The sequence below is a fragment of the Ambystoma mexicanum genome, chromosome 2q (assembly GCF_040938575.1).
Source record: "Ambystoma mexicanum isolate Mex_15411 chromosome 2q, UKY_AmexF1_1, whole genome shotgun sequence".
NCBI lineage: Eukaryota > Metazoa > Chordata > Amphibia > Caudata > Ambystomatidae > Ambystoma > Ambystoma mexicanum.
The window spans coordinates 539,247,688-539,270,493 of NC_090924.1; the positions used below are offsets into that span (position 1 = coordinate 539,247,688).

Here is a 22,806-nt window from a genome sequence, read left to right on the forward strand (position 1 = left end):
CTATGCAATAATTGATAGACTCATTAAATGTTTATTTCAGGCACAGTTCAGGGGGTGAGTCACTGATTTAGTCTGTTCTTAAACACCTCAAATTCACAATGAAGACAAAAATCTCCAAAAGCATTTAGAGTAGAATAAGCATCCATTTCGAACTATGTATTTTGCTTTTCGCAAGTTGCAGTTATAGCATGTTTTTTCCTGCCATTATCTCTGTTCCGATCATCACAAGACATTCCATCTCTGTGTCCGTGGTCACTTGACAAAATCCTTGAGCCTAAAATCTTGTGCACAGTGTAGAAATATTTGACGATAGCACATAAAGTGGCCCTTGATTTCATTATGCCACAATTAATTCTTTTGTAATGTGTCTATCTTTCCTATCCCCATGGCATGCTGTTCAGGATGTTTGTTTGCATGTATGAGGTAACGAGTGCCCCGAGTACGGGATGCAGTGTGAGCACGCTTCTTTCTGTGTGCTACTCTAAATTCTTTAATACCCAGTTATGGACCCTCCCAATGGTATGTATTTTGCCAACCTCTGAAGCCTAAAAAGTAGATCCAAGCAGGCTTGACATGTGGCCAACTTTGCAGAATATGAAGACATTACGTGGCATAGGGGGACATGATGAGATTATCTACCATTTGAATGGAGCACCTCGCATGCAATAAATAGCATATGATGTGAGCAATTGGCAATTATATGGAAATAAAAGGTGCATTATGTGAGTACCTAGCATGATGTAGGTACCTTGACATCTAGGCTGATTCTTGTAATGTGCAATTCCTTCTCTGTATGATGGCAATGTGTGACACACATTTGCACTCCATGGGCATAATATAACCATAGTTGAGAAATGGGGTCAAAGCCTGGGCATATGGTGCCCATGCCCGACTCGTGCTTAAGCAATGCCTGTACAGATGGAACTATTGGCTTGGCCAATGCTCGTTTGCCTGTGGGTCGACAGTATCGAACACGTGCGTGATATTTGAAGTGACACTATCAATAGGCAGACCGTGCTGAATTAATTATAACACCATTTTATACGGTATTCCCACGTAATGAAGTCAATTGTATGGGAAATGCCAAAAGACTTCTAAAGCTTGAAGGATATATATGATATATGATAAGATAAGGCCTTTGTAACGCGCCTATACACAAGTGTTTCAAGAGCGATGCTACACAAGCAAGTACACAGGCGCATTGTTTGAGAGTAATACATTACCTTGCCGTGAAACTGATCAGTAGAGCTTCTTTGCTCGCCGAAACGTGGGCTACGTGTGCCTCGAGCACTCCCCTAGTAGGGCAGAGGCTGAACGTTTCTTGTTGACTGTGTCTTTCTTGTTCGTCTGCGGCAAAAGAGAACATCTGATCAGTAGTTCATTAAGGGACATCTGTAAGTCAGTTCATGGAGTTACCAGAGTAAGTTTGTTTCCCTGTCGGTATAAGTCGTATGTAGCTGTCGAGTGCAAGTCCTTTAATACATGAGAAGTACAGTGCACGAGGTTCGCCTTTGTGCACCCGCACAGGCACAGTAGCAAGGACCACTGTTGACACATGGATTCAATAATGTATTAAGAAATGATATGTACAAGGCATTCCCTTGGGTTCTTAGTCTAAGTGGCTGTGACACATACGCCTTATACAGATATGTGTTTCTACAAAGCTTGTAAAAATATAAGTGTGCAATTAGAGTAATGACAAGCAATATAAATGTGTAATTTCTCCTGACTGGGCAGGGGAGAAAGACTATTCTGGAACAGAGCTTCCCTGTAAATCACAACATTGTGGACTGTGCCTCAGACCACTTGCCTGGGGATATAACAAGGAGAAAGTCTTATTCAGTGTGCACTGGCCTTTTTATATTGTGCTCTAGTGGAGTGCAGGAATATGGAGACACCCTCTCTGAAAGCTTTGCTGTTGGAATTCTCTACCTCGGAGTCCAACCCGTGTGGCTGCTAGGTTTCCTTACTGAGAGTACTAGAAGGGACAGTGAGTATAAGGGGCGCAAGGAGCTCTTGCCTGCCCGGAAATGCATCCGCGCAGGGCGGCGGGTGAGAGTGGGGGCATAGTGGTGCCGACCTGCAGAGGGTCTGCAGCTTGTATGTGAGCAGTTAGCCAGGTACTGCAGCATTTGTGTGCGTTACGGGAAAGGGGCATCCCGCCCAGTGTATCAGGGAAGCAGGGTGTAGGGCCAGTGTATGGGGGATGGGAGATGTAATCTGCTACTGTTGCACACAGGGAGAGGACTTTGAGCAATGCAATATATTTATCAAAGGCAATCCTGGCACATATTTGGACATACAGCAGCAAGAACATGTGTTACATAGCAATGCTGGCATTTATTTTTGACTGGGTGCATAATGTGCTTAAAGCAAAAGGAGCAAGCAGAGGTTCTGTCACAAAAGCGAACCACCTCTTTGACACTGCAAGCTGTAACCATATCCCCCCAGCACCCTCCCCCCTTTACTCTGATCATGGGTCTCACGGCATAGCTTTCTGGCACTTGGCGAGAGATTGGGAGAAGGGGACGGGAATCTAGTTACTGATAGGGGAAGGAAGAACTAGGTTTAAAGAATGTATGATTGCCCTGTTGAGCTGCCCTCGCAAACTAGAGTTAAAAAAAATGCTTTATAAACCACTTTATTGTGTGATGGTAAATGCGTGCAAACACGTTTACTATGTTCTACTGGGTCCCTGTTGTCCCTGAATGACACAGATGGAGGCATGTCACCTTCAGACGAAAGTCATCTACCCAAGAATCTCAGGCAGTATCCCATTGTGGATACTGTGACCCCGCTCCTGCCCTTTACTGGTGCAGCGCTCAACTGGGTTCCTAGAAACAGCTCGTGAATAATGGGTTGCAACGTCAAAGGTAATTTCTCACTAGGCCCAGTGGCGGCCGATATGTGCATATAACGGTGTGGTGGTGCAGCAGCAGCTCCTACCATTATGCATAGGCCGGCACATGTTCTGTCATACAACAGGAGCGTTCTCAATGACAGAATAACCCTACGGCCTGCAGGGACAGGGACCCTGCAGGCCTTCATTTGGGGCACTGTCCCAGATGGAGACCTGGAGCGCTGCTGTCCCTGCAGACAGTAATAGGAGAAAGGGAGCAAGTCCAACAGCAGGATATGAGGGAGGGGGGATCTATTTAGATGCTCTTCTTGTGTCCTTCTATTGGCTGCGCGAAGGTCAATAATCTTTCCCCTTAAGTGTAAAACTAGCTGTGTGCACATCTGCATTTGTATGAATGTGTACCCACTTACACGTATGCGTGTGCATATGTGGTGTGTGCACACTTGTATGTTTGTGTGTATTTGTATGTGTTGGGGGATAAGAGGGGCGATCCCTGTCAGCCAGGAAAGAAGGGCTAGGGCAGTGCACGGGGGAAAGGGTGGTGTTCTGTTGAGGGGGGACTTTAGTCAAAGCAAAGTATTTATGAAAGGACATATTGGCATATACTTTGGACTGTCGATATAATGTGCTTAAAGGGTACATTGGCACAACCAGAGTTAAGATGTTTTACAGCGTCAGAACTGGCGTATGTTGGACACAGCCAGCAGGTAAATGTTGTTCAGTGACACAACTGGCATTTGGTGAACAAAGCCTGGATGAACGTGTGTTACTACAGTGACATATTGGCATATATTGGACATGCCACAGCATACATTGGACACTACAAGCAAGTTCTAACACTTCACACGAGCATCTCAGGCTTGGTAGCAGTGGCACTAGGAGCCACCGGAATCATTCAGACAAGCCATCACAGATACGAAAATCCCAAAGGCCAGACCCCTTAGACTTTAACAACAGAATTGTGAAACAGAAATACATTCTGTTGCAATGTAAATAAAAAAGAAATATTAAAAGAGAAACAGAATATCCATCACAAACGTGGACCAAACATCATAGCTCCAACCTCACAAACAAAACGCATGAAATACAACTGCACAGAATGGGGGGAATGTGGAGTCTGGTGCAGAAAATGAAAGCAGAAAATAGCTTTATGCTTTCATTTCTGCTCAACTAATTTTCCAGTTGCTCTAAGATGTAGAAAGGCAGCAAAGCAGAGGGAACACCTCCGCTTTGCTTTCCTCGTCGGTCTCAGCAGAGCACTTCATGTTATGCCTGGATGAGATTTTCATGCATGCGTAAAAGGAATGGATTCCAACTGAATTGAAAATAAACACCTGCTAATGAGCAGGCAGTATAAAATACGAATAAGAATATTTGAAGGCAATATTTTATTTCTCTCAAAGCGGAGAGTAAAAGTAAAGAGTAAAGGTGATTTTGCCTTGCTTTACTCTTTACTTTTACACTCCTCTTTGAGAGTGATTTAAATTGTATCCAGGGGACCAGTACAACAAAAGTGTAAGCCTTGCTCGTCACATGCGTGCAATTACCATTTCATTTAAAATGACCCCCATAGTTTAAATCAAGAACACTGAACCACACCACAATCATCACAGAATGGACCACACAGTAGTAAGAACACCTCATCCCAACGGGGAACACATAGGAGCTCCTTTTGCAAGTCTCCGTAAAGATACAGTGGGGGCCTGTTAGGTTTACACTTTCAAGTAAACAGGTCCCCGCTGTGTCCTCATTCGCATGGCGAGGTGCAAAAGGGGAGTGTAAAAAAGCGGGGTACATGCTGTGCACCGTCCTATTGCACTCAGTCATACAAAGTGAGTAAATGCCGCCTGCCATATACGCATGGCAGGTGGCATTTACAGCGGATTCCTATGGAGACTGTCTGCTTTTTGCTGGTGCAATGCACCAGCAGGCTCCATAGCAATCGCCAGCATGAAAATACATGATGGCACAAATGCTCGAGTATTTGTATGGCGGAGGGGAAGGGGCGTCGGAATCATAAATTAGGATCCGCTCCTCCAAAATACAAATTAATGAAAGTGGGGCGTGACGTGGATGAAAAGCGCAAAAGCCTTACGCAAGGCTTGTACTCCTTTAATTAATGTTAAACCCCGGAGCAACATGAGCTCCATAGCAGGCACATTCACTGTCATCTCAACAGCAGACGTTAACTCTGCTGGATCATATATCCAAACCATGTCTCCCCCTCCAACTAATAGATTCACCTTTTAAATTATTGGTATGCTTACACTACACACATTTGAGCCAAAAAGCAGAAACACAAAGCACCTGTATTCTTGCTAGCAACAGTTCCACCACATTAACATTAAGGGAGCTGCTCAATGCATGGATCACCACATCCTTAGCTCTAACACATCCCCACCCTACCCACACCTGCTGCTCTCGGACTGTCACCGAACTGTGTCCCGAAGGCAAGCAGAATCAATGAGTCAATTTAAGAATAATCCACTTACTGTGGATCACTATAAGAGGCCAACTAAAGAAAGGACAACAAACACAAGAAGGCTTCCACATAAGCAAACGTTTCTGGGTACAAATAAATGTTCTCCATGCAATAGAAAGTCTCTTGATTTCTTGTTTCTTTAGATATTGCCTGCTTCTTCTCGGCCTGGTGTATCATGGTTATCTAGAACAATTTTTGCCTGGGGCAGAAGGCCTCGGTGGGCTTGCAAATTAGCCCTTCATAAAAACATGGAAGCGGTCAGAGTGTAATCTGGCCAAACTCCAAATCTTTCACCAGGGGCAGGCAACATATTCTGGTCTTCCGTCAGGTGGGGGGATTGTCTCTGTTCCTCAAAACCCCACCTTCTTTTGCCTCAATGAGCCGGCACAATTTATTTCCTAAGGAGATTTCTATTTCCTGACTTCTCTTCTTCACTAACACCTCTTAGATGCTCCGCCTTATGCTCACTCCTCCCAACCTCACTTCAATTCTCTCCAGCTTATATTGCCTGCATTTCTTTTTGGTCTGTTCTCACACCCATTGAACAATGTCTGGGCTCCTGTTGGATCATTGCCATCCTCCTTCACTCCCCTCTGTCTCCGTTCCCTTTTCTGGTTATCTTACAGAGTCTGATCGTTCTCCTCCTCCTCCTCCTCCTCCTCCTCCTTCTCCTCTGCTTCCTGTATGTCTCTCTCTCTCTCTCTCTCTCTCTTTCTCTCTCTCTCTCCCTCTTTCTTACTCTCTCCATTCCCCTAGATGATGATGCGCAATTTATTCTTCACCACTGCCTCCTCTCTATCCCTTCTATCTAAACTCCTCTCCTTTGGCTCTCTCTCCAGCCTCCTTCTCCCTTTCCAGCTTCATGTCTGTGAAGGTCCAAGGAGCCGGGGACTGCCCGGCGTCCTTCCTGCAAACGCTGTCTCACCTCCGGTGAGAATAAGGAGCAGACATGGAGCTTGGTTTTACACGTCTTCTTCGTTTAACAATCAACCTGGAACTGCCTTCCCTCACCGCCCACCTCCGGAACCGCAGCGTCACTTCCCTGGGTCAAAGCCCAAACACGGGCCGTCCCACATAACGATGTGGGAGGGCTTATCAGTTGTGCTAATGACATGACATCTCCCACCCTTTTTTTTTTTTTTTTTTTTTTTAAGGAGGACAGATTACTCACAGTTTATCAGCCCATTTTCTCAATCAGTCTCTGGGGCTTCATGCGACATCTCTGAGGCCTTGTGCAGGGGCGCATCATCGGCGGGGACGAGAGCTCTCTCCCAACACCGACCTCTTCTTCAGACTGTTCCACGTCCCCGAGGTAGGACTCATCTGAATGCCTCTAGTCTGGACTGTCGTGGGTCTGCTCCCACCCGATTGCAGGGGAGGCCATGACCTTCTTGAAATGTGACGAGTTCCTCATTATGGATGGTCGTCTGTCCCCACTGGCTGTGATCATTGTGCCCTTCTTGTGGGTCACGATTAAGTGTTCCGGTGCAAAAGAGGGGTCTTCCTTCCGACTCTTGGGTTGGCGTATCAGTACCCGATCTCCTGGTTCAATGGTACATTCCTGGACACGCCATCTGGTGTCAGCTCGGTCCTTCATCTTGCTTGTCTCTTCCCGATCTATGTCTCTCCCTTGCTGTTTGAGCACTGTTGGCGAGGGCTCGGTGGGGTCTTCTGGTAGCCTTGTCTTGACGGGTCTGCGAAACACTAGGTCCGTGGGGCAAACCCCAGAAGTGCTGTGCGCGGTGTGTCGGTATTCTCGCAGCAGCTGATAGAGTGCTTGCTCAAAGGGTTTGTTGAGGATGGTGGCTATCTGCAGTGTCCTTTTGATGCTTGCCATGAATCTCTCAACTATACCGTTGGCTTTAGGCCAGCGCAGAGTTATCTTCCTGTGCTGGAACCCCATGTATCTTGCAAAGTTTTGAAAATCCTGGCTAGTGAATGGCAGGCCGTTTTCTGTTTTTATTACTTTTGGGACTCCATAGGACGACAACATGCGATCCAGCACCGGGATTACGCATGTGGCAGACGTGCTCTCAGGCAGCTGAGCGTCCAGAAAATGGGAGTGTTCATCTATCAGCACGAAAAATGTGCCCTTGCAAAGGGGACCGAAGAAGTCCACCGCTAATTCTTCCCACACATTTTCAGGGACTGGCGACATTTGTAGTGGGTTGGGATTGTGGAGGCTGAGCCACCTGCGCGCATGTTGGGCATCCACCCACAATTTCCTCCACCATGGCATTCAGTTTGGGGAACCACACCTTTTGTTGGAAGAGGCGCTTCCTTGACACCACCCCCGGTGACCTTTGTGTGCCAGCCTGACTACCTTCTCTCGTAGTGCCTCTGGAATGATCACTTTTCAGCCGTTTAGGACGATAGTGTCATCCACGATGGATAGCTCATCCTTTACCAGGTCGAAGCCTCGAATGTCGTCCCGTACCGACTCACTCTAATATCTGGCTTGATGTTTGAGATGGGCAATTCTTTCAGACTTGATGCAGTGGGTCACGATGGTGAGGGCCTTGTTTTGCTCAGACGCGGCTGTAAGGTCGGTCCAGTCCACTGGGAGTGGCTGTAGATGGTGGACGACATAGTTAATATACGCATCTGCGATGAATGCCTCCTGTGCGTCGGGCATGTCGGGTAGCGGGATAGGTAGTCCACTGGATTTTCTTCCTTGCCTGGGCAATGTTTGATGTCGAACTTGTAATCCTGCAGGCACAAACCCCATCTGGCTATCCTGGGAGGCATTCTGGCCTTTGGGTCCCCATATATTGTTAGGAGAGCCTGATGGTCTGTTATGACCATGAATGCTTTCCCATACAAGAACAGGTGGAAGCACTCACAGGCCCACACCACTGCCCAACTGTTTCTTGGCCTGAGAGTGCACCTGTTCCGTAGCTGTGATGCATCTGCTGGCATAGGCTACTATGAATACATTGGAGGGATCAGCAGGGTCTCTCTGCGTCAGGATAATCCAAGCCATACGGGACTGGCCTCAACTATTACCTTGGTCTTTCTTTCTGCGTCAAAGTATGCCATGTCCTCTGGTCAGGCAATGTCATTGCAAATCGTTTCAAATGTGCTCTGGCAGTCTCTTGGCCATTGAAAAGGTTGGTCTTTACGGGTGAGTAGTCGAAGCGGGTCGCTCACTGTGTCATAGTACTTGAGGTATCTGGAACAATAGCTGGCCAGATCCAGCAAGGAATGCAGTTCAGACGTGTTTTGGGGAGGTTGTGCGGTGCTGAGTGCTGCCACCTTGTCAGGGTAGGGCTGCATTCCTCTTTCTGAAAAGATGTGTCCGAAGAATCGAAGAGAGCCTTTGCCAAACTCGCATTTGGATTTGTTGAGGGTAGGCCTGCGGCTTCGAGCGCGGAGCACACACTGTGCAGGGCCATGCCGTATTCTTATTTGGACTTCCCAAACACCAGGACGTTGTCCGAATAGTTGAGGCAGTTGGGTACGTGTCGTATGACCTTATGAGTCTCCTCCTGAAATATCACGCCGGCCGATGAGATGCCAAAACTGAGTCGTTTTTATTGAAACAACCCCCGCTGTGTCACGAACGTGGTGATGTATCGAGACTCGGGTGCGATCTCGTTCTGGTGATACCCTTTTGTGAGGTCCAGCTTGGAGAATACCTTTGCTCTGTGCAGCAAGTGTATCATGTCGGTGACCCTCAGTGCTTGGTGTCGTTCGCGCTCAATCGCTTCATTGGGTCTCCTCATGTCTACACATAGTCTTATGGACCCGTCCGGCGACTTCTTGGGCACCAGGACGATGGGCGAGACCCACGGTGTGGGGGTGGTGACTGTTCGATCACTTGCTGTTGCAAGAGTATGTCTATCTCCTCCTCTACTTGCCGCTGAATATTTACGGGAATGACCCAGTAGTGCTGGGTGACTGGTTGTGGGAATCGCTGCTCGATGGAGATCTCATCTCTATGTAGCAGACAAATCTTCTCCTGCCGCTGCACCTGGAGCCGTCAGAGGCCCAACGGTCATCTCGAGTATAGGAGTTTCGGTGTTCCTGTTCTTCCCGCCTTTGACTTCTGGGTTCACCGTCATGTTCGTTGCCTGGCAGGCTTGCCCGTGTGCTTCTCCATCGTTCTTGAAAGGGTCGCCTGCTAGGTGTGCTGACAGGTGCATTTTTACAGACAGCCCAGAAGTGGTAATCTCTCCCGCATGTGGCACATTGTTATCCCAGAGCAGGGCATTCGCCCGTGTGGGGATATTCGTACCCACACTGGAAATACGTGGCTTCAGATCGTCTGCCTGGTGGATTTGTTGCAGTAAAAAGTTTGTTAATGGCGTCTGTTTCCCCAGGTTCTTGCTGTATGGTGATCTTTCCCAAACTGTCAAGCTGGGACTCCACCGCCGCTTCCATATTAGCCAAAGCCAAAATGTCCTCCAGCGACCGCTGTTTTTGTAGTAGCTTCTTCCAAAATATTTGCGACTCACAGCCAGCTGTGACCTGAGATCGTAAGGCCTCTTTGTTTGAATATCAGTGGAATTCACAGTATTTTCTTTCTTCTTTTTTTAAAAAACTTTATTTATTTGACTTGACAACACCCGGGAAAACAGAGGGGGCCACACAGCACCAGCAGCGATAACAAGTAACATATATCTTCAACAGTATACCTTGAATTGTCTGTAGAGAGTCAGGGGGATCAGGTAACAGGCAAAGCAGTGGTATTTGAATCAAAGGAGACACAGGTCACAGGGCAGTCACATTTTAAGGGCAACCAGGAGAGGACTGAGCAGAGTTTGAAGGAGAAGACAAGGCAGACATGTATTCCCGGAGCTTTTGGCAGATGTCTCTTGGCCTTGTATGTGGGTGCTGCATTGCGCTCCAGGCCTCTTCCGTGTCATGTGCCCATGTAATTGTTCTAAGCCACTGTGTGTAGGTAGGTGCCCAGGGCCGGAGCCAACATAACAATATGCAGTGGACCGCTAGCAACATACAGAGACCCGCCAGTTTCTTCGAGTCACGCCACAACTGGGGGAAGTCATGGAAGAGACAGTGCAGTGGGGTGGGGGCAATAGTGTGCTCCAATATGTCTGATACCGTAGAGCAGCCCTCAGTCCAGAAGTGGGTCAGGTGAGGGCAGTGCCAGAGCATATGGATGTAAGATGCTTGATCAGTGCCGCACCTGGGGCAGTTGGGAGAGGAGTCGCTAAACATACGATGTAGTCTCTTAGGGGTATGATGATACCTGTGCAGCACCTTAAATTGTATTGACTTAAATTTCGAGTTATAAGATACATCGTGGGTGCGAGCACACATTCGGGACAACCTCTCATCAGTGATCTCGACCCCAAGATCCTCCTCCCAGCTGCGTTTCAACTTAGTAAAGGCGGGGGGTGTTCTAGTCTGCAATAGGGAGTAGAGTTTTGACACCTTTCCTTTGAAGGAGTAGTAAGAGCAGAGTTCCGCAATTATGGGTTCATCAGGCGGTAGCGTGGGGAAATCAGGGTATCTGGATTTCAGATTCCTCCGGAGGGAGGAGTATTGTAGCCACGCTGTGGGCCGACACTTGAGGGAAGGAGGGAGTTCAGACCACTCAACAAAGTTGCCCTGCTCATATGTATCGCGGAGTGTCAGGAAGCCGGCGTCAGCCCAGCGGGATACGATAGATTGTGGGATAGGTGGGACATCAGGGAAGAAGTTCCATAGTGGTAGGTCCACGTGGAATGGGTGTGGTCTATCAACCATAGCCCAGAGTTTGGCTAATGCTAAGGATGTGCTAGCCACGGGGTCTGCGGAGTCAGGCTCGGGAGGTGTGGGTTTAAGGATAAGGGAACCAATCACCCGGTCAGAAACTGTCAGTTTCTCCAACCGGACATGTGGGGGGGGGGGGTCGGTGGTATTAAACTAATGAGAGGCAAATTGGGATTGAGCTACCACCCAGTATTTAATAAAATCTGTGGCGTTAAGCCCACCTAATTCCTTGGGGGTGGTCAGCGTAGAGAGTTTGAGGCGGACTGCACCTGAGTGCCATAGGAAGGTGTTACTGATATGACGTAGTGATTTGAAGTATGTGTCCCCTGGCCATATAGGCAAATTGGTGAAACGATAAAGGAGTTGAGGTAATACTACCATTTTAAGTATTCCAATCCTACCTGCTAGTGAAATGGGGAGCCTAGTCCAACTGGAAGTTTTTATGGCCAGGTTCGCCAGATAGTTCTGGTAATTGTCCTCGTGCAGCTTCGTCGTGTGCCGGGAGACTACCACCCCCAGGTAAGTGATGCTATATTGAGACCAGGTGAATCCCCCTAAATCAAGGGGGTGGGGGGGGGTTGCGTGGAGTCTGTAAGTGGGAATAATATAGATTTGGAACAGTTTACTTTCAGTCCAGAAATGTCTCCAAATCGGGCAACGTCCGTAAGGATAGGGGTAAGGTTGGTTTCCGGGGAGCGGATGTACAGGAGAGCGTCATCAGCATAGAGGGAAACTATATCGGATTGGCCCGCTGTGCATAATCCCCTATGAGAGTGTGACTGGTGAATCATGTTGGCGAAAGGTTCAATGGCTATGGCGAAGATTAGCGGGGAAAACGGGCATTCCTGTCATGTCCCTCTGGATATCTGGAAGGGGATGGAACACCTGTCCTCTGTGCGAACTCTAGCCGAAGGGGCGGTATAGAGTAGCTTAACCCAGATTCGGAAGTTAGGGCCAAATTTACATTTCTCGAGAACTCGCCAGAGGTATTTCCACGAGACCGAGTCGAATGCCTTCTGCATGTCTAGAGTGGCTGCTACCGCCTGTGTGGTTGGGTTGACCCTGCTGATCACATTAAAGAGCCTTCTTAAATTTAGGGATGTGGACCTTCCTGGGACAAATCCTGCCTGGTCAGGGTGAATAATGTGGGGCATGAGTGGGACTAAGCGGTTGGCCAGCAGTTTAGCGTATATATTAACATCACTATTAATCAATGAGAGGGGTCGGTCTGAGCCGCACTGGGTAGGGGGCTTGCCAGGTTTGAGGAGGACTGTTATCAATGCCTCCCAAAGGGAAGGGGGAAGTATACCCTTTTCGCACAACTTCTCCCATAGGGCAAGCAGGTGTGGGACCAGGAGTGTTTGTATTGCTTATACAATTCCATTGGGAGCCCATCCGGGCCAGGGGTCTTACCAGATGCTAACGACAAAATGGCCTCAGTGAGCTCCTCTGGAGTGACAGGCCTCTCCAAGGAGATGCCAGCATCATCGGACAGGACTGAGAGGGGAAGACAGTCCAGATAGGAGTCGATTTCTGATATAGGGGGGACGTCTACTTCCGAGTACAGGGAGGTGTAAAACGATAGAAATTCAGAGTTGATGTCCTGTGGGGAAGTGACCAGTGAGCCGTCAAACCTCACTATAGCCGTAATATTGGTGGCTCCGAACTCGCGACGGAGCAGCCTTGACAGCATACGGCCCGGTCGCTCTCCCTCCCCATATTTCCTTACCGAATGGGGGCAATCCAGGAATTTGATCTCTCATTCCGCAAGGCTGCGAAACGTATCCAGTTCCGAGCCCAACGCCGAAAGAGTGGTTGGGGAGTGGTCCTGAGCGTACTGGGTCTCGAGGTTGGTTAGGGTTGATTCACTAACAGAGTTATCTGCAAGGATTCCTTTCAGAATGCCACATCCCTTGGAAATGGCGATACCCCTCGTATATACTTTAAAGGATTCCCAAAGAATGGCTTGCGTTGTCACGGAGCCTGTATTGACCTCAAAGAACTCTTCAACGGAAGATTCAAGTTCGGCAGCAAAAACCTGATCAAGAAGCGCATGGGGGCTCATCCTCCATTGTCTCGTTCTATCGGCGTCCGGACCCCAGTTCAGCGAAATAAGTACCGGTGAATGGTCTGATAATGTTCTGGGGAGGATAGCCTGGTGGGACAGGGACCTAACTAGCATGTCGGTAATGAGCCATCTGTCTATTCTAGAATGAGAGTCATGGACTGAGGAATAAAATGAATACGTGCGGGAATCGGGATACATTAGCCGCCAGGCATCTACTAGTGCCAGTCGAGGGAGCGTTGTGAGAATGGTATAGGCCGCTATGGAGAGTTGGCAAGGTCACAAGCCCAACCTGTCTAGAGTGACATCTAATATTGTATTAAAATAACCACCCCATATAATCGGAATCAGGGGGAAGCTTTCCAGGACCGAGGCTAGGTGTAGATAGAAGTCGGGGTCGTCGACATTCGGGCCGTAGATGTTCAGGATAGCTACCTCCTGGTGTTGCAGTGTGCCGATGGTTAATACATATCTACCAAGGGGGTCTATACGCGAGTGGTTACACACAAATTTCAAGCTTCTGTGTATTAAAGTGTGAGTGCCGCGGCTTTGAGTAGAATAGTTAGTGTAATGCCTCTGGGGACCCCACTGTTTAGTGAATCGTTCACATTGCTCGGAGCGAGCATGGGTTTCTTGCAAGGATAGAATTTTGACACTGTGGCGTTCAGCATGTAGCTGTATCTGCTGCATTTTTTTGTAATTGCCCAAGCCACGGACGTTTCAGCTCATAAAGGTCAGGTCATTATTTGCCATTTGTGTAGGCGTGTTGATTGGGCTTCTGCACATGGGTTACCAGGAAAAAAGGAGTCAGTCGACATGGGTGAAAGCGGAACCCTATCGACGTATACATAATGTACTGCTGTAGCGCATGCGGCACCTCCAGTGGTTGTCAAGACTTTAACCATAACGCCCCTCCCCCCGCCCCCATCCCTCCCGCAATTAGAGAGACGAAACCCAAACAGAACCATAACAACGACAAACTTCTAGGCATCTGCGCAGGGGGGCTGTTAGCCTGGTGATGGCGTGCCGGACTGGGGAGAGTGTGAGGAGATTATACAATACAGCAGCGTTAACCAAAGTGTACAGTGTAGGATCGAGGGCGCAGAGGGGCCCTGGTCAAAGAGAGAGAGGGCAGCTGGAACCAAGGGCATTAACCACGGACTCTGGAGCACCAATACGAGAGCATGTTGTAGGCCCAGAGTGGCCCAGGTGGACCCAGGCTCCCGGTGACCAATCACCAGAGGTCTGAGGGCAGCTGTAGAATAGTTTCCAAACTGGCACTTCAACTGAGTATCAAACTGCTCTAAACACAATGAGTCTGTGTGGCAGACACGGGCCATATTGCGGAGGATCAATGGAGCAACAAGAATAAAACCGGTACTCAAACATTTCCATCGAAGCATGCGCGTCATAGGAAGCCTACGGCGGGCACATATATGGCATAGGGTCGCGCAAGGTCCATCATAGCATCCAACACATTTCGATGCCTCTTCTGGAATGGTGAAGAAGAGTGTTTGGTTTGAATGTTCGATCCTCAACTTCGCAGGGAAGAGCATGGAGTATTTGCCTCCTAGGTCACAAAGTCTCTTTTTCACAGCCAGGAAGGTTTTGCGCTCTTGTTGCACAGCGACAGAGAAATCAGGGTAGAGATGGATCCTTGCCGAGCCAAGCAGTAGTTCCCCTTTGGCGCTGGCCGCCCGCAGCAGGGCATCGCGGTCCCGGAATTTTAAGATTCTGGCTATGATGGGACGAGGAGGCGCCCCCAGCCTCGGCTTGGCATTCAGAGAGCGATGTGCCCTTTCAACAGCAAACTGTGCGGAGAGCTTCGGTGTATCCAGGAGTGTGAAAAAGAGACGTTCCACATAGTCTTCCATGGGCTCCTTGATGTTGTCCTCGAGGACGGCAACAATGCGTAGGTTATTCCGTCTGGAGCGGGATTCGAGGTTGTCGTTCTTCTTTTCCACTGCCGAAACTCGACTGGTGAGTGTGGAAACTGCGGCACGAAGAGAGCCAAGGTCATCTTCAGCAGTACCAACCCTAGTTTTGATCTCGGCGACCCGGCTGTCTGTTCTTTCAATATGGGCTTCTATAGAAGAGATAGTGCCATTCATGTCGTCCAATTTAGTATGCAGCGTGGTGAATCCTTCATGTATGTACTCCAGAATCTTCTGCCAGTCATCGGGGGTCAAGGGTGTCGAGGCGGTGGGTGCCTCCTCCGGGGGCTCAGGCGGCGGGCTGGACGGTGTCTTTGCAAACATGTTTAGTGAGCTTTGCTTCTTTCCAGCCCCAGCTCCTTTTGTCATAGTGACGGTGAGAGCAGTGTTCCAGGGACCCTAGAGGGCGCCAGTGAGCAAGGGCAACAGGTTTAAAGTAGGTGATTGGCCGAGTGGGGGGATGCCAGGTGTCAGAAAGCACCACAGTATTAACCGAAAAGGATACGGTACTCAAAAGGATACAGGTGGTAGGGTCTTCCGGATCCCTGTTCACGCGTTTTGATAGTTGTGAAGTCAAGTTAAGACCTTCCAAATGATACAACTCTCTGACCGGTAAAACAGGCAGAGCGATGGATCACTGGAAAGGGCGTGGGTAAGGTATAGGAAGTCAGCCTAGAACAAAATAAAGTATCATGAATAACTGCCCCAACCTGGATATGATGGAATAGAAAATGTCATGAATGCACACACTGACCTTGAGTCTAGGGCAGACGAATCCAGCAGTCTCTTGCGGAATCCAAGGTAGAACAAACGACAAGGAAGGGAAGATTAGTAAGGGAGACTTATCCCGAACGGAACGAGGCTCACGCTAGATACTGGGTTGATGCACCACAGGATAGCGTCCAAAGTACTGTTCACTGTCACCTTCCAATTATCCTTGAAAAGCTTCCTTCCCACGTAGAGTAAAGTATAGAAATGAATCAATCCCCCTTTTAATATCACAGGTGCAGGAGTTGGAAATAACGCTCCTTTTAAGGTATAAACAAAGTTCACGCGGTTCTGTACAGCCGCAAAGAAAAGAGCGTGTGCGTGTGGATTTACACGCGATTAGGATTCACGCAGTCCAGGCCAGCAGCGTTCGAAGACAAGATATGCGTGTGGATTTACACGCGAGCAGGATTCACGCAGTCCAGGCCAGCAGCGTTCGAAGACAAGATATGCGTGTGGATTTACACGCGAGCAGGATTCACGCAGTCCAGACCAGCAGCGCTTGAAGATAGCGTGCGCGTGTGGATTTACACGCGAGCAGGATTCACGCAGTCCAGGCCAGCAGCGCTTGAAGATAGCGTGCGCGTGTGGATTTACACGCGAGCAGGATTCACGCAGTCCAGGCCAGCAGCGCTTGAAGATAGCGTGCGCGTGTCGATTTACACGCGAGCAGGATTCACGCAGTCCAGGCCAGCAGCGCTTGAAGATAGCGTGCGCGTGTGGAATTACACGCGAGCAGGATTCACGCAGTCCAGGCCAGCAGCGCTTGAAGATAGCGTGCACGTGTGGATTTACACGCGAACAGGATTCACGCAGCCCAGGCCAGCAGCGCTTGAAGATAGCGTACGCGTGTGGATTTACACGCGAACAGGATTCACGCAGCCCAGGCCAGCAGCGCTTGAAGATAGCGTACGCGTGTGGATTACACGCGAACAGGATTCACGCAGACTAGGCCAGCAGCATTTGAAGATAGCGTGCGCGTGTGGATTTACACGCAACCAAACAGCTCCAGGAATCAGCGTGTGACGGAAACACGCTATAGAAGGCCCAAAAAGTAGATGTAGTAACCTGCAAGGAAGCAGACCGGAGGTTCAGCTACACAACGCCAAATGATTCGATCAGAAGCAGCGAGTGAAGTTTCCACGCTGCTTAAATACGTAATGCCGTAGTTCACGTGACGAAGCAGAATACACGTGAAGTTAGCGACGTGAAAAGTGCAAACATCGTTTTCCCGGCAACGTATCGAACAACCGCCATTTGGAATAGAACGGTCTAGCTGTTCTACGAGCGTAGGAGGTAGGACCACGTCCAGCATGCATGACACCAGGAGGATGGTGGTGCGACTCAGTCGGGAGCAGCGGCTGTGTGGCGGCCCCTGGCAAACCAAAGGCACTGATGTGTCCCCCCACGTCCACGAGGTGTGTATGTAGTTTTAGCGCTTCGGGTCCGATGCCTCGCGGGAGCAGTGTATGCAAAGATGGCACAAGGGGGGGCAGCCACACTCAGAGCGATGCCAGTGGGGGCCCCAAGGCACGGTCCAGTGAAACAGCGAGTGAAGGCAATGCGAGCCCCGTGGTGAGCAATAAAAAGAGTAGGTATCGATGGATAGGGTAAAAGGTCGACTCCAGCCGGGACTGTGCAGGTTGTCTAGATGGTGGAATGCAGTTAGAGGGCTGCAGGGTTAATCCAGTAGGTTTGATCCCGGCCCCGTGGGGCCGTGGGGGCCCCCAGGATCCTTTACCCACAGCCGCCGCAACTGACCACGGCGATTGGTGGGGATCCGACTGTAGGATCAATTACATTGATTCCAGTGGCGGAGCTCAGGGAGGCCAATCGCATGCCGCCCCTGTGATGGAGGTATGAAGCAGATAGTGACCGCAGGCGCGGTGCAGCATGCCGTCCCAGTGAGCCCACAGCAGGTGTCGAGAATCAGGGGGAGTGGGCTGCAGGCACCAGAGGCAACAGTGTCGTGCGGCACGGCCAAGTCGCCATGTGTGTCCCCACAGACCACGGGGGGGGGAGGGGGAGCAACGACCAAAAGAGCAGTCTCTGCAGCGCGGGGCCGCAGCGCGAGCCCGTGCCGACCGGATCGGGTCACAGCACCCAATTCGCTGCAGATTAGGTAGATGGCGGGCAGCTTCGGCGCAACAGCACCCCTGAATTCGCAGTATTTAAGTTTTATGCGGCGCCTCATGATGAAATTGTCGAGGGACTCCCTTTTGTCCTGACATGTTGTTTGAAAAATGTGTCTTTAATAATCCACGTTGGCGTGGGGTGCAAAGTACTCTGATAGTTTCTCATGTAGGTTTCGGTATGATGCTGTTTCCAGATTGAGCAGCTCCCCCGCGATGTCTCGTACTGCCGGTCCGACTGCCATGGACAGGGTATTCTTTAGGCATGCATCGTCCATGAGCCATATGGCCCCAACATAAAACTTGAAATCCCTTAACCAAATCGCCTATCGGGGCCCCAGATTGCTGGTATCCCGTAAGTCAAAGGCATGGGGCAGGTGCAGTACCTGTGAGGCGCCCCCGGATGGGTTGGCCGGTCCTGCAGCACTTCCCAGCATGCCATCAGCTGATGTGGAGGAGACATCCTGGTCCGACATGGTGGATGTTTATACAGACTGCACTGTGGGCCAACTTGTGGTTTCCTTTCTGTGCGTTCCAATGCCTTTGGGGCTGGTCAGGACGCTGTTTCCTCCTGAATTTACTGGTCCACCCCTTGGTCTTGAAACTTGTGGCCTTCTTACTATTTGCCCCTCTTTTGTCATGTCCCTGGTTAGGTGTCTCCTTCTGAGGAGTGTTGAGCAGTTGGCCCTTGTGAGGAGGGAGGGGACTTCCCTAACTCCACATTGGTGCCGTGCGTTGGAGGCCGCTGGCGGCTCCGTGGCTTGGGGGAGGGGTGGCCTAGTGCGAGGAGGCGCACTGACACGCATTGCTAAATGCCTAACGGCATCCTCTAGGCCCTCTGCTTGTGGTGCAGAGCTCGTGCGTGGTGTGCTGTTGCCGCGTGTGTTCGTCGTCCTTCATCGCCAACGTGAAGGTACAAGGAGCTGGGGACCACCCAGCATCCTTCCTGCAAACGCTGTCTCACCTCCGGTGAGAAAAAGAAGCAGGACACAGAGATTGTTTTCACACATCTTTATTTAACAATCAACCTGGATCTGCCTTCGCTCACCGCCCGCCTCCTTAACCCCATTTTCACTTCCCTGGGTCACGGCCCAGACACGGGCTGTCCCAAATAATGATGTGGGAGGGCTGATCAGTCGCACTAGCGACATGACAATGTCCACCTCTTTAACCACTGTTCTCTTCCCTTCTTACACTTCACTTCCATTCTCCAAACATCCACCTGTTCTGACAGCATCTGGGCCATATATAAGTGCCTGGGTTTTATTTTTAGGGATTTAATTGGTTATTCTCTACTTAAATGCTGCCTTTTCACTGCTACCTTAGCCCATCTCCTCATTCTTCAGGCCCGTAGACTGCGCCTTTAAGTCAGTGTGTCACTGTCTTGATTTTCCAGAACATGCATTTGTGAGAAAGAACAAGCATGGAGGAGCTACGTGGTCTAGCCATGTACTCACGGACTTGAATAATCAAACAGGAAAAACTCTAAGTTTAGTGATTCACACACACAACTTTGTCTTTCTCTTCACTGCTTTCGGGCATTTCGGCCCCTGCGCTCTTTGTATCCCATACTAAACATTCTTCCTATTCGACCACAGATATGTGGGGAGCTTATTATTTTGACAGCACATATGAGTTGGTGCTCAGTACCCATAGCGAAGTAGGTAGTATTAACAAGTATATTTACCACAAAAGCCCCTTAAAGGGATAAGACCACAAGCATGCTTCAGTGGACAAGCCCTGGTCAAATACCCGGGGTGTGTGGGTCTGGGGATCCTTCCGGCACCGCTCCTGGTTCCTGCATTGCTTAGCAGGTGGCAGCAACCGTGCTCCATGGCTTCCCCACCCTTAATTCCAGGAATCAGACATGAGTTCCACGGCTATAATCTATTATATCATGGGTTTTACCCTCCAGATAAAATCCAAGCGCCACCAGAAATCACATGGAACTATACCATCACACCAGAGTCAGGTACTTATTGTGAGACACCAGAAGGTGTCTCACCCGCTAGTCCCCGGGGGACTCTCTCTCTCTCTCTCTTAGGTGGCCAGGGCATGGCCATCGCCTTTGGATACAGACCCTGGGGGTGGACGAGTGAGGGCGGATCACCTGGGTGAGGGGTCTTCGGGGAGTGGGACACCTGATGGCGAGATGTGGTATCCCCTCCCTGTAACACCTTTACCCCATCCTTCCCGGTAGGATATTTAGGAACTTTACCCCCTCCCCCTTTCCATGCGCAAACATGTACAGCCCGCTCTGGGAGAAAACAGACTTGCACCCGAGCATTGTACCTCACATGTCCGATTACTATGGTCAAGCAAGGTCAGGCAATTACTGGTAACCACTCACACCTGACTTCGATTAAGCTTCCCCACACAGATAAAAGGTGGAGCATGAAAGCATACTCTGAACGAGGCAAAGCACATGAAGGAACAGTATTTTCCTCATAGCAGCTGAACGCGGGAAGAAAGACGTCAAACCAAGGAGTGAGATAACTTTGACCTTTCTGGCGAGAAACCGTTACTTTCCAGAACCCTTCAGATTGAAACGCGTAAGGCCAGGAAACCAGACTGAAGAATCTGGTATTGTGTGTCAGACATACCCAAACGGCTGACTGTATGGGGTAGGAACGGTATGTCAGACATACTCCTGAAAAGCTGACTGAGTGGGGTAGGAACGGCAGCTGCCATGGTACCGTCCTTGGCTCCAAGATCAAATCAGCATGAGAGAGATCAACACAGCTGGTGAGTTGGGGGGACTGATGCAAGACCGGTCTGTGTTGAAGTCAAGGTTGCATCGGCAACATTGTATAAAGAGCGCAAGAACGAAGATTGGTAACATGTGTGATGAAAGACGTGAGGAAAGCTTAATTGATGATGGATGTTTGAACATTACGGAGAAAAGATACAATACCAATGATAGAGTGATCCGGCACCGCGAGGGTGCTCAATCGAAGGACTCTGTAAGGTATCCAGCCAAGAAGTGACAGAAACGAAAGTAAAAGAATGATAAGTGAAGTGAGTCAAAGTGGTCCTGCGACGGTTTAAGCAAAACCCATCGCACATTCGAAAGTCTTTGATTTTTGATACAAAGAGGAAAATTTAGCAAGTGAGATTACATGGTCCGAGCCAGAACGAGTGAGACCGATTGTGAATATTGTTCCGAAGGGGTCCGAAACCTGATCATGGGAGACCAATTGTGAACACTGTGCTAAAGAGGTCTGAGCCCGATCGAGGGAGACCAATTGTGAATATTGTGTTAGAAGGAGGTCTGAGCCTGAAGGCAGGAGACCCATAAAGAACACTGGAAGCGAGAACTTGTGAATGTGAAAATCCTAATAAGAAAGGAAATTTGGTGCTCGTTTGTTATGACAGGCCTTCTGCAATAAGAGACTGTTATTGGGGAAGAGGTTTTGGCAGAAGGCCCTGATACTTATGCTTTGAACTGTATCCTCGTGGCAGAGAAGCCAGAGTGTGTGTGAAGCTCGAACGTACCGCCTTGCCTTATGCTGAAAACGTGGAGAAGGGAATCCAACTGCTCAACTATCCCGTCATATTATTTCTTGAACACTTTTCTTTTTGCATACATTATTGTCCCACAACATTTGTATTTAGAAGTATGGCAATATGTTTATTAGTATAGGCCCTTTTATTTTGACAGAGACTCCACTAGGACTGCGTTATTATTATTTGATGGTCGTAGCTTGCTCCCATCCTTAGATTTAGGCTTAGATAGGCATTCAACCAACCCATTGAAGTTCAACAAACACCCTTGAACTGTGATCACTTGTGTCTCTCTTCACTGTTTGATACCATGCCTTCCTTACATTATGGCCTGCACTCATCAACACCACAGGTTTGCCAGCTGCCTCTCATTGTACACCGTTAATTACCCCACTTTATTTTTCCAGAACCAGAGTCATCAAGGACGCAAAACGTGTAAGAGAATCACTTTAAAACACATTACAGCCAACATGACAATGTTTTTAAGTTATAATACTGATATATATATATAATGTAGACACAGGTATCAGTAGGTGTGTTTTACAGTTGTAAAGTTGGCTTCATTAAAATGCATTGAAAAATGCTCCGCTACACAGTTGCTGACCTGGCATCTAGTGGATTTTTTCATATGTTACCCAACAGAACTGACTGGAAATGGTATAGATTTTTACTCAATGTTCAGGAAAACCACTACTTCAAAAATGTTATATTGGGACAAGTCCCCAACCCCTTCTTGATTCAGGATCCCTTGCTATGCTTGGCTGCTCCACTGTAGTGAAAGGAAATCAACAGTAATCACTGGGCCACTTAGCTTCAACTGAATGATGTGAGGTTTGTGAACATGGTCCCTATTGATTAAGAGAAAGCTACAAGAAGTAGTTTTTCCCAGATGTTAGGCGATTTATAGTTTTGTGCTTCCCTTAAGGGGTTGATGAACACCTATATTTTAGGTGTGAGAAGGAGGTTTTTCAAAAAGTTATTTACACTGTTAATTTTGCTTTCAGTGATCTTTTTCAAATCCAGCATCAGAAAGCACAGCAGTTGTGAGATTTGGGAAAGAACAGCACCAAAGATTGATTTGCAACGTGAGACTATGTTACATTTATATTTTTGGTAAGGAGGAGGAAGGCAACAAAGTTCTATATAAACAGTGATCAAGGTTGGGATCACATTAACAAGTGACAAGGTAATCTCCTTGGATTTCCCTATCTCTACTGCTGCAACCAATAGTCCGCCCCCTCTAAGGTCAAGGCCATCGATTCAGCTTGATTCACTATTTACTGACAGTCTGTTGCTTTGGCTGTGTCCCACAATTTGTGTTTCCTTTTCTCTTTGTCAATTTG

At 48.8% G+C, this 22,806-nt stretch overlaps 1 protein-coding gene across 2 annotated transcripts in view; it reads right to left on the reverse strand.

Moving 5' to 3' along the window:
* DLEC1 (DLEC1 cilia and flagella associated protein) overlaps nucleotides 1-22,806 on the reverse strand; it is a 1,790,999-nt gene that overhangs the window by 21,517 nt on the left and 1,746,676 nt on the right. For both annotated transcript variants that reach the window (XM_069647686.1, XM_069647685.1), the window contains exon 38: nucleotides 1,224-1,347. In XM_069647686.1, coding sequence (XP_069503787.1) covers nucleotides 1,224-1,347 — 124 coding nt within the window. The remainder of the gene's footprint in view (nucleotides 1-1,223; nucleotides 1,348-22,806) is intronic.